At 40.3% G+C, this 12,999-nt stretch overlaps 1 protein-coding gene across 4 annotated transcripts in view; it reads right to left on the minus strand.

The window, feature by feature from the left end:
* Positions 1-12,999, minus strand: part of LOC145785594 (uncharacterized) — a 63,960-nt gene that overhangs the window by 35,707 nt on the left and 15,254 nt on the right. For all 4 annotated transcript variants that reach the window (XM_082597278.1, XM_082597264.1, XM_082597272.1 and 1 more), the window contains 7 exons: positions 12,712-12,814; positions 12,483-12,577; positions 11,290-11,434; positions 9,288-9,445; positions 8,522-8,650; positions 5,374-5,508; positions 1,923-2,039 (listed from right to left, as the gene is read on the minus strand). In XM_082597278.1, the coding sequence (XP_082453404.1) occupies positions 1,923-2,039; positions 5,374-5,508; positions 8,522-8,650; positions 9,288-9,445; positions 11,290-11,434; positions 12,483-12,577; positions 12,712-12,814 (882 nt within the window). The remainder of the gene's footprint in view (positions 1-1,922; positions 2,040-5,373; positions 5,509-8,521; positions 8,651-9,287; positions 9,446-11,289; positions 11,435-12,482; positions 12,578-12,711; positions 12,815-12,999) is intronic.

The raw sequence follows: 12,999 nt of genomic DNA on the forward strand, positions 1-12,999 counted from the left end.
GACTGGTGGATGAGTGGTTCCACCTATCTGACTGGTGGATGAGTGGTTCCACCTATATGACTGGTGGATGAGTGGTTTCATCTATCTGACTGGTGGATGAGTGGTTCCATCTATCTGACTGGTGATTGAGTGGTTCCACCTATCTGACTGGTGATTGAGTGGTTCCACCTATCTGACTGGTGGATGAGTGGTTCCACCTATCTGACTGGTGGATGAGTGGTTCCACCTATATGACTGGTGGATGAGTGGTTCCACCTATCTGACTGGTGGATGAGTGGTTCCACCTATATGACTGGTGGATGAGTGGTTCCACCTATATGACTGGTGGATGAGTGGTTTCATCAATCTGACTGGTGATTGAGTGGTTCTACCTATCTGACTGGTGGATGAGTGGTTCCACCTATATGACTGGTGGATAAGTGGTTCCATCTATCTGACTGGTGGATGAGTGGTTCCATCTATGTGACTGGTGGATGAGTGGTTCCACCTATCTGACTGGTGAACAAGGTATTCCACCTAGCTGACTGGTGGATGAGGGGTTTGACATATTTGGCTGGTGGATGAGTGTGAGTGGTTCCCTCTATCTGACTGGTGGATGAATGGTTTTATCTATGTGCACGACCTACTAGAACACGGCCAAATATGTTGCTATTTGAGAAAATTTCTTAGAGTCTGAATTGTTACAATTATAGCTATGACAAACCTGTCATCTTCCCATTACCAGAAGTAAGTAAAATAAGCAATATTTGCACCTAGACATTATGTTTGACTTGTTTAAACGGAGATTAGGTATGTACGTTGAGCACAGCTTACACAATAATGATGTAATATGTAAGACTTTTCAACTGCACCCTGGAGGTAGCATCGTTTGGTGTAATTGCATGTTCCATTTAAAATATCAAGGATTTTTTGTGGATTCTATGCTATCAGCTGTTCATTTGATGTGTCAATTTAAATTTTAATTCGTTTGTTTTTCGCCAAGTTTAGTTTTGCAAGCAAAATATGGCTATTGGCGAAAGATCTTGCTTTACAAAAAAAACCTAATGATTGCATGATGAGACTACCGCAAGGATGCAGTTGGAAAGTGTTACATATTTTACATTATTATTGCAAAAATTGTGCTTAACATACGTATCTAATCTCTGGCAAAACAAGCCAAAAATATGTCTACATGCAAATGTTGCTTGTTTTACACACTTCTGTATGTGGAAAAATGACAGGTTTATCATGGCTATGATTGTAACAATTCAGACTCTTAGAAATTTTCCCAAATAGCAACATATTTGGCCGTGTTTTAGTAGGCCATGATGTGACTGGTGAGTAAGTGGTTCAATCTATGTGAATGGTGGATGAGTGGTTCCATCTATCTGATTGGTGGATGAGTGGTTTCACCTAATTGGCTGGTGGATGAATGGTTTCATCTATTTGACTGGTGACTAAGTGGTTCCATCTATCTGACTGGTGGATGTGGTTTGACATATCTGACTGATGAATGAATGGTTCCATCTATCTGACTGGTGACTGAATGGTTCCACCTAGCTGACTGGTGAATGAGTGGTTCCATCTATCTGACTGGTGACTGAATGGTTCCACCTAGCTTACTGGTGTATGAGTGGTTCCATCTATCTGACTGGTGACTGAATGGTTCCACCTAGCTTACTGTTAGATGAGTGGTTCCATTTATCTGATTGGTGGATCAATGGTTTCACCTATCTGAATGGTTCCACCTATCTCACTGGTGGGTGAGTGGTTTCATCTATTTGACTGGTGGATGAGTGGTTCCACCTATTTGGCTGGTGACAGAGTTTTTGAGTGGTTGAAAAAGAAATAAAAAACTGTCAATAACTAAACAAACTGGGCATCTCGCGAGTTCTCAACTTACATTATGACGCAAAAGAAAACAAATTAATGATATGAAATACCTTTGCTTGTCGATTGACAATGCTCTGCATGTTTTGACGATTCTTCTTAATGTGATTAATCAGCATCATCAGCGAATCTCTATTTCCGCTGCGTGAGCAGTAATGAAGTGGAGTTTCCTATATGTAACCATAAACCATCAACTTGACTATTTATTTCTAGACATAAGATGCTGGAATCATTTATAGAAAAGTTATAAGAAATCCATCGACAATTGTTTTTAGAAACGGAACATTCATGGAACGTCCAATGCTACGCCAAAGTTTTACTAGTCCTGAAAGCCCCCGAAGATGATCTGCGTAGAATATTGTCTGTAGGATCAGTCATTGATGTTATTTACAACCCCGAATACTACGAGTCAACAATGCATATGGAATTAATTTGTCGATGTCGATCAATTTCAGAATTCCAAGTATTATATTATCACAAAAAATCCCCCTATTAAGCTAACGAATTACATAAACTAACAAAGGTCAGCTTACTATCCAACCATTTGAATTGAACTAAAACATAGATTTAATTTTTTATTGAGAACAAAATGTTCCCCAACTTTGGTGCTGTGTTGTCACTCATCACAAACAGAAAGCGCCCAACTTTGGTGCTGTGTTGTCACTCATCACAAACAGAAAGCGCCCAACTTTGGTGCTGTGTTGTCACTCATCACAAACAGAAAGCGCCCAACTTTGGTGATGTGTTGTCACTCATCACAAACAGAAAGCGCCCAACTTTGGTGCTGTGTTGTCACTCATCACAAACAGAAAGCGTCCAACTTTGGTGATGTGTTGTCACTCATCACAAACAGAAAGCGTCCAACTTTGGTGCTGTGTTGTCACTCATCACAAACAGAAAGCGTCCAACTTTGGTGCTGTGTTGTCACTCATCACAAACAGAAAGCGCCCAACTTTGGTGATGTGTTGTCACTCATCACAAACAGAAAGCGCCCAACTTTGGTGCTGTGTTGTCACTCATCACAAACAGAAAGCGTCCAACTTTGGTGCTGTGTTGTCACTCATCACAAACAGAAAGCGTCTAACTTTGGTGCTGTGTTGTCACTCATCACAAACAGAAAGCGCCCAACTTTGGTGATGTGTTGTCACTCATCACAAACAGAAAGCGCCCAACTTTGGTGATGTGTTGTCACTCATCACAAACAGAAAGCGTCCAACTTTGGTGCTGTGTTGTCACTCATCACAAACAGAAAGCGTCCAACTTTGGTGCTGTGTTGTCACTCATCACAAACAGAAAGCGTCCAACTTTGGTGATGTGTTGTCACTCATCACAAACAGAAAGCGCCCAACTTTGGTGCTGTGTTGTCACTCATCACAAACAGAAAGCGTCCAACTTTGGTGCTGTGTTGTCATTCATCACAAACAGAAAGCGCCTAACTTTGGTGATGTGTTGTCACTCATCACAAACAGAAAGCGCCCAACTTTGGTGATGTGTTGTCACTCATCACAAACAGAAAGCGCCCAACTTTGGTGCTGTGTTGTCACTCATCACAAACAGAAAGCGTCCAACTTTGGTGCTGTGTTGTCACTCATCACAAACAGAAAGCGCCCAACTTTGGTGCTGTGTTGTCACTCATCACAAACAGAAAGCGTCCAACTTTGGTGATGTGTTGTCACTCATCACAAACAGAAAGCGCCCAACTTTGGTGATGTGTTGTCACTCATCACAAACAGAAAGCGTCCAACTTTGGTGCTGTGTTGTCATTCATCACAAACAGAAAGCGCCCAACTTTGGTGCTGTGTTGTCACTCATCACAAACAGAAAGCGTCCAACTTTGGTGCTGTGTTGTCACTCATAACAAACAGAAAGCGTCCAACTTTGGTGCTGTGTTGTCACTCATCACAAACAGAAAGCGCCCAACTTTGGTGATGAGTTGTCACTCATCACAAACACAAAGCGCCCAACTTTGGTGCTGTGTTGTCATTCATCACAAACAGAAAGCGCCCAACTTTGGTGATGTGTTGTCACTCATCACAAACAGAAAGCGTCCAACTTTGGTGATGTGTTGTCACTCATCACAAACAGAAAGCGCCCAACTTTGGTGCTGTGTTGTCACTCATCACAAACAGAAAGCGCCCAACTTTGGTGATGTGTTGTCACTCATCACAAACAGAAAGCGCCCAACTTTGGTGATGTGTTGTCACTCATCACAAACAGAAAGCGTCCAACTTTGGTGCTGTGTTGTCATTCATCACAAACAGAAAGCGTCCAACTTTGGTGATGTGTTGTCACTCATCACAAACAGAAAGCGCCCAACTTTGGTGCTGTGTTGTCACTCATCACAAACAGAAAGCGTCCAACTTTGGTGCTGTGTTGTCATTCATCACAAACAGAAAGCGCCCAACTTTGGTGCTGTGTTGTCACTCATCACAAACAGAAAGCGTCCAACTTTGGTGCTGTGTTGTCACTCATCACAAACAGAAAGCGTCCAACTTTGGTGCTGTGTTGTCACTCATCACAAACAGAAAGCGTCCAACTTTGGTGATGTGTTGTCACTCATCACAAACAGAAAGCGCCCAACTTTGGTGCTGTGTTGTCACTCATCACAAACAGAAAGCGTCCAACTTTGGTGCTGTGTTGTCATTCATCACAAACAGAAAGCGCCCAACTTTGGTGATGTGTTGTCACTCATCACAAACAGAAAGCGCCCAACTTTGGTGCTGTGTTGTCACTCATCACAAATAGAAAGCGCCCAACTTTGGTGCTGTGTTGTCACTCATCACAAACAGAAAGCGCCCAACTTTGGTGCTGTGTTGTCACTCATCACAAACAGAAAGCGCCCAACTTTGGTGCTGTGTTGTCACTCATCACGAACAGAAAGCGTCCAACTTTGGTGCTGTGTTGTCACTCATCACAAACAGAAAGCGCCCAACTTTGGTGCTGTGTTGTCACTCATCACAAACAGAAAGCGCCCAACTTTGGTGCTGTGTTGTCACTCATCACAAACAGAAAGCGTCCAACTTTGGTGATGTGTTGTCACTCATCACAAACAGAAAGCGCCCAACTTTGGTGCTGTGTTGTCACTCATCACAAACAGAAAGCGTCCAACTTTGGTGCTATGTTGTCACTCATCACAAACAGAAAGCGCCCAACTTTGGTGCTGTGTTGTCACTCATCACAAACAGAAAGCGCCCAACTTTGGTGCTGTGTTGTCACTCATCACAAACAGAAAGCGCCCAACTTTGGTGCTGTGTTGTCACTCATCACAAACAGAAAGCGTCCAACTTTGGTGATGTGTTGTCACTCATCACAAACAGAAAGCGTCTAACTTTGGTGCTGTGTTGTCACTCATCACAAACAGAAAGCGCCCAACTTTGGTGCTGTGTTGTCACTCATCACAAACAGAAAGCGCCCAACTTTGGTGCTGTGTTGTCACTCATCACAAACAGAAAGCGCCCAACTTTGGTGCTGTGTTGTCACTCATCACAAACAGAAAGCGTTCACCTGAGTCAGTTTGGTGCAAAAGTTTACATCTCCGCCGTATTCCAAGACAACATGTAAAATCGTCTGCTCTTCTCCTTCATAATGGGCGCGGTCGCTCGTGAGTTCTGCTGCCAAATGCACTGAAGTTTCTCCTTCCTAAAACGTAAAAAGTTAAGTTTTCAGATTGATCAATTAAAGAGTTTCAGCTTAATAATTGTTCTAGCGCTCAAGCATTATCTACACAACCTGCAAGCTGGCCTGTAAGTAAAAATGAGTGATGCGCCACAAAATACGCTAAACTAATGAAACGCTTCATGTATCAAACACTTTTCAAAACAAAGCAAACGATGAACCAAACGTACAGTACAGTAGGCTAATTTGACAACAAAAATTTTGCATACGGAACAGCCAATAGTCAATTTGGTCATAATCAAAATTTGGCGATATGAGAAGTCATATTACATTCTTCCTTATCATCATCATGTTCCTTTCTCGTATTAAAAGCTCGGAGCATTATTGTCGTATGTCATTCTTGCTACATGTCCCGCCCATTGCCACTTCAGATTTGTTGCTGTTTTAATAACATTTTTGATATTTATTTTGTTTCTGATGACTTCATTTCTAATCTTGTCTTCTTTATTTATGTTTAATATTATTCTTTCCATGTTTCTTTGCGCTGCTGTCAGTTTTCTTGTTTGCTGTTTTATGAGTGACCACGTTTCTCATCCATATGTTAATGTTAGCAATATTACTCTGTCCATGATTTTTCGTTTTAAGCTAATTAGATTGTTCTTACTCTTTAACAAAGTGCTGTGTTGACCCATGGCCACGTGGAGATGCGGCCTGATTTGTCACATTTTGCAGATTTTCATTACCGCTACTGCTTGTGTTTGACTAACATTTTCTGAGATGTTTTTACTTTTTGCTGTCTCTTAATTATATAAAAGCTTTTTGTTGGCTTGGGGAAGCAACAGAAAATGAGAAAAATTAAGTTGAAAAACGCTCAATTAGACTGTTATTGAAAAATTAACAGCCTGACTAAAACCTTCGAAGCCAAATTGTCTTTGTTTTTCATCATCTGAGGATGTTAAAACCTATCGTGTCATCTGTGGAAAACAGTAAAGAAGGCGAAAAAATATAATTTTTAGAAAAATTCATTTAAACAGTCGCCCAAAGTTGGAGAAATCTGGAAATTTCTGAAAAATGTGACAAATCAGGCCGTATCTTTAGGTAGCCATGGTTGACCAAATCTTCTCCAACCTGATGTTATCTTTTGGGTTATCTCAGTTTCGATGTCGTTTCCTAGTGTTATCATTTTCTCCAGATATTTGTATTGATCAACCTGCTCTATTTTTTCTTCATCCATCAAAATACTCGTCCTTGGTTGTTTCCTTGCTGTCTCGACATTATTTGTGCCATTTCCTTGTCCAACTTCATTCCATCTCGTTTGCCTTCCTGGTTCAATTTCTCAAGCAATTGTTGCAGATTGCTTACTGACTGTGCGAAAAGGATGATATCATCTGCAAATTTGAGATTGCTCAGCAGTTGTCCAATAATAACAAGTCCAGTCTCAGATTTGAGCCTCCTCAACTGGAGTTGTAAACATAACAGGTGAAAAGTGTCACCTTTGCGCACCCTTTTCTGAATCTTTATTTTCTCACTTTTAACTTCTCTGTTGTGATTTGTGTGGTGCTATTTGTGCATGTATTTTTGACAATGTTTACTATTTTATCTGGTATGCTATAAGTTTGAATTGTATTAAAAACAGAAGAGTGCTTAATGGAATCAAATGCTTTTTTATAATCAACAAATGCCATAAATGTGAGTTGTTGGTATTCATTCATTCATATTCTCCAATATCTGCCCAAATGCATGCAGGTGATCTATTTTTTTATCTATTTTTTCATGTTTCATCACCAGCATCATATAATTCTTTTACATGCTCCTCCCATCTACCCTTTTATTCCCTCTTCAAAAAATAACAATTTCCCTCCTCTATCCATGATGCAACTGTTTGCTTGTTCAATTGTCTTTAAACATGTTAGCTGTTTAACTTTATTGTGTAATTCAAGTGATCTATGAGATGCTTCTAGTTCTATTTCACTGCATTGATTTTCCCACCACCTTTGTTTAGCATCTTTACATAATTGGGACATTTTCTTGTATAAATTTTTAAAAAATTTTGTGATTAATGAATTTGTTTTCCTTTCTCTGTTGCATTAAATCAGGTATTTTCGCAGCAGTGGCGGTTCGTCGTAACAGGTTGCAAGGCTGCAGCCTTCCTCGTACTGCTGCTCAGTAATCCAAGGCTGTTTAATATTTATTCTATTTGATGGTAGAATGTTAGTAGCTGCATCATTTAAGGTTTCTTTAATTTCATTCCAATTTCTATCAATAGTTTCTTGTGTAATTACTTGAGGAATTTCTGTTTGCTGTAATAATTCAAACTTATTGTTTTCTTTAACCCTGAATTTCTCTCGATACCAAAGACAGGCAAGTCACAACAATACAACAGGGTTGAGCATTATAACAATATATTTTACATATTTTCAAATAGTTTTAACAGTTAAACACATTCGGCTTAATTTAAGCCCTCACCAGGAATCTGAAAACATTTACAAGAATCGGGTTTTAGGAGACTTCTCAGCAGGGGCCCCGGATGTATCCGTGACTCATTTTCGTATCAACAGCTATCATTGTTTACTACGGAACATGTACTTGGCAAGGCTCCAATCTCTTCCATGGTGACCACTGACCAGTCACTGTGCTCTGAACGTCAAAAATGTGCCTAAACGGGTCACATCGTTTTGCTATGAATCATGCCATTTAAGCCTTAGATAGACCACTCATGGTTCTTCTGCTTTTTCAGCCATTCGAAAGTAGGTACTTAATCAAACTGACTTCCATGCAATGTTGAAGCACTGAAATTGTTCTAAAATTCTTCTTTCTCAAAGAGCAAGTAAATATAAGTAATGTCCCTGGCAAGACTTTGTTATCCAAACTTAAGAAATTTACAAAACTCAATCTTTATATGAAGGGAAGTTGGTTATTTCATCCTCATCATGTTTGAAGTTCTGATCTTTGACTCTTAATGAGATACCCAAAAATTTTTCCAGACTTACACGTAAATCAACCTGAAGTCCCCTTGCGCATGTTCCTCACATTTTACCTTATTTTCCATATTAACGCACATCGTAGCTTCGTATCGAGAAAATTTCTTCTCCAGGAACTGCAGAAGGTAAGTGACAATGTTCAGTCGACAATGGCGGACGGCAATATGAAGAGCGTTTTCACCAGCCTAAAACAAAATGGTGAACAGGTGTAAGCCTAGAAGCACACTTCATGTCAGGATTACAGCCCTATAGCTGGGTGATCGGTAGGTAATCGGTATAAATACTGGGAAATAATCTCCCCAAAAATACTTTCCCAAAAATATCTGTTCGGAAAATATCCACTCGGAAATTATTCACCCGGAAAAGATGGACTCGGGAAGTATTGACCGGGAAATATCTCTTCTGGAAATATCTCCATGGAAAATATCTCCCCAAAAAATATCTTCTCAGAAAATATTGAGCCGGAAGATATCCACCCGGTTGGTGTCTTCTGTCTACCCGGATGATAACGATTACAAGTGTGAAACTTTCAGGCTGTTCGACGTGGTTTATTTTTATTTCACCAAATGTAATCTATAGATATCCAAAACAGTCTGGCAGCACTGTCGTCTGAGAAACATTCTCCTTATTTTGGTGAAAATTTTACAAAGTTTCATAGTTGTTGGGGACATAAATTTAAATTGGGAAAATTTCGAGGTTTAGGAAAGTTAGAGAAACGCCTGAGAGAAGCAAATCGATTGTGACGTCATAGCTTGAATTGTCTCGCATATTATCATCAGTGTTATATAACACTGCTGCACAAAAATAAACAACCATCTTTACATTAGATGGAATTCGACAGTCTCCTCCTTCATCAAGGAGCAATTTGAGTGTCTTCAAGTTTCCTCCTCTTGCTGCCATGTGGATTGCAGTTTCACCGTCATCACGAGCACAATTTACATCCGCTCCAGACTTCAGAAGCATTTCTGCTACTTGTTCTCCTGGAAGAAGAACTTTATAAAAAATCCAACCGAGCAGACAATATAGTATACCTCGTCAGTACACAATATCTCCAAATTATCCCGTCAGATCACACTATCTTAACATTACCTTGTCAGTACACACTATCTCAACACTACCTCGTCAGTACACACTATCTCAACATTACCCCGTCTGTACACACCATCTCAACATTACCTCGTCAGTACACACTATCTCAACATTACCTCGTCAGTACACACTATCTCAACATTACCTCGTCAGTACACAATATCTCCAAGTTACCTCGTCAGTACACACTATCTCCAAATTACCTCGTCAGTACACAATACTCCAAATTACCTCGTCAGTACACACTATCTCAACACTATCTCGTCAGATCACACTATCTCAACATTACCTCGTTAGTACACACTATCTCAACATTACCTCGTCAGTACACACTATCTCAACATTTCCTCGTCAGTACACACTATCTCCAAATTACCTCGTCAGTACACACTATCTCAACACTACCTCGTCAGTACACGCTATCTCAACATCACCTCCTCAGTACACACTATCTCAACATTACCTCATCAGTACACACTATCTCAACATTACCTCGTCAGTACACACTAGCTCAACACTACCTCGTCAGTACACACTATCTCCAAATCACCTCGTCAGTACACACTATCTCCAAATTACCTTGTCAGTACACACTATCCCAACATTACCTTGTCATTGTCAGTACACACTATCTCAACATTACCTCGTCAGTACACACATTCTCAACATTACCGTGTCAGTACACACTATCTCAACACTACCTCGCCAGTACACACTATCTCAACACTACCTCATCAGTACACACTATCTCAACATTACCTCGTCAGTACACACTATCTCAACATTACCTCGTCAGTACACACTATCTCAACATTACCTAATCAGTATGCATACACACTATCTCCAAATTACCTCGTCAGTACACACTATCTCAACATTACCTCGTCAGTACACACTATCTCCAAATTACCCATTACCTCGTCAGTACACAATATCTCAACATTATCTCGTTAGCACAAACTATCTCCAAATTAACTTGTCAGTACGCACTATCTCAACATTACCTCGTCAGTACACACTATCTCAACATTACCTAATCAGTATGCATACACACTATCTCCAAATTACCTCGTCAGTACACACTATCTCAACATTACCTCGTCAGTACACACTATCGCCAAATTACCCATTACCTCGTTAGTACACAATATCTCAACATTATCTCGTTAGCACAAACTATCTCCAAATTAACTTGTCAGTACGCACTATCTCAACATTACCTCGTCAGTACACACTATCTCAACATTACCTCGTCAGTACACACTATCTCAACATTACCTCGTCAGTACACAATATCTCAACATTATCTCGTTAGCACAAACTATCTCCAAATTACCTCGTCAGTACGCGCTATCTCAACACTACCTCGTCAGTACACACTATCTCAACATTACCTCGTCAGTACACACTATCTCAACATTACTTCGTCAGTACACACTATCTCCAAATTACCTCCTCAGTACACACTATCTCAACATTACCTCATCAATACACACTATCTCAACATTACCTCGTCAGTACACACTATCTCAAAATTACCTCATCAGTACACACTATCTCAACATTACCTCGTCAGTATACACTATCTCAACATTACCTCGTCAGTACACACTATCTCAACATTACCTCGTCAGTACACACTATCTCAACATTACCTCGTCAGTACACACTATCTCAACATTAACTCGTCAGTACACACTATATCAACATTGCAAAACGTGTTCTTAGATATTACCATTTAATATTTGGGATGCAAAGTGCAGGGGGGTTTCTTGTTTTTCGCCTCCTTTTTCCTGAACTGGAGCTCCAAAACCAAGAAGCATTTGAACCACGAGAGGGCGACAATATTTCACTGCCACGTGCAAAGCTGTCAATTTGTCCTAGAAATAAATAAGCGCGGGTTAAGTTTCATGAAACTGACGATTACTCACAAAAGCGTCACACAGCTTATTATCATTGCTATCCCTATGATGCAATAGATGAAGATAGCCATAAAATATTTTTAAAGTTATACAATAACTATGTAGGGTGCAGTAATGTCGCGGGCTTCTGAGCAAGGCGCTCTGTTTCTCAAGCATTTCTGCTCAGTAAATCATTGTTTTTCCATACGCTACATGCTTGGAAATTCATTCGTTCAGTTCTATTGCGGCAGCATTTATATTTAAAGGTCCCATCTCAGATACTGAGCTTTGGGAAATGAGAAGATAAGGTTCTCATTAAACTAAGCCTTCGGCACAAAGGAGAGTAGGATGGCCAGTTTCTATCTCTCGACAGCCTTTACTTCAGCAACTACGCCCACCCCATTTATTACACCCTGGATAGAGGTGAGCGGTGTTTTTCAACAACCAGCTGAAGCCGGGAGTCGAACCAGGTTTGCATAATTGGAAAGCCAGCGCCTTGTTGCGCCATCCCACCGCTATTTGTATTGTAGAAAGGAGTTATTCTTCTATTGTGCATTTGTACCGGTAGTTTTTTTTTTTTACTTTAAATTTAATAAAGCCTAATTCAGGTACTGTAATAGCCTACAAGCGTAGTGAGTTCACTTCTCAGCAAAGTTTGCACAGAAGGCAAAGTAGAAGGAAAAAGAAAACGAGGCAGACAACCAAAACGATGGCAAGACAACATTCAATCATGGACCGGATTCAACTTGACGACACTGGGCGAGTTGGCTCAAAATCGCCACTCTTAGAAGCAAATAAGCCATGTTGATGCGCAATCTGCCGCAGGCGGAAATAACGACTGATGATGATGATGAGTTCACTTCACTGCGGCATCCTTTATGATTATTACATCAACACTACAGTAGTGCAACAACGTCATGGCTCTGTGCATTCGGCGTTGAGGAGTGAGAGACACGTTTATCCCCATGACAGCGACTTACCTTTGCCATACGTCATCACTACGTGCATTCAACGTTGAATGACTTACCTTTGTCATAGCATCGACATGAGCTCCTTTCATCAACAACATCTTCACAACCTCAACATGATTGTTCTTTGCTGCAGAATGCAAACAAACTGCACCTGGAATAAAAATATTAGATGCACATCGCCAAGTTCACAATGATACACAATTTTCGCTCTAAAAAATCTTAATAGAAATGCGTCTTCCAGGTATGGACAGCAAACAAAGCACGTGGCAGAATTGTTGGGATTACCTTCCTTGTTGGGCATGTGCAATAAAACACCTTTCTTGAGGAACGACAAGGCTGCTTCCGGATGTCCATGCTCGGATGCAATGTGCATCAGTGTGCTTCCATCCTGTGTGAAGGTGCAATCATCGTAAGAACATCGTAATTATCGTCACAACATTGTAATCATCGCAAGAACATCGCAATCATTGTAAAAACATTGTAATCATTATAATAGTATCGTAATCGTCATAACAGCATCGTGATCTTCGTTACAACAATTGTAATCATCGTAAGAACATTGTAATCATAGTG

The sequence above is a fragment of the Aplidium turbinatum genome, chromosome 2, assembly GCF_918807975.1.
Source record: "Aplidium turbinatum chromosome 2, kaAplTurb1.1, whole genome shotgun sequence".
In the NCBI taxonomy this organism is placed as follows: domain Eukaryota; kingdom Metazoa; phylum Chordata; class Ascidiacea; order Aplousobranchia; family Polyclinidae; genus Aplidium; species Aplidium turbinatum.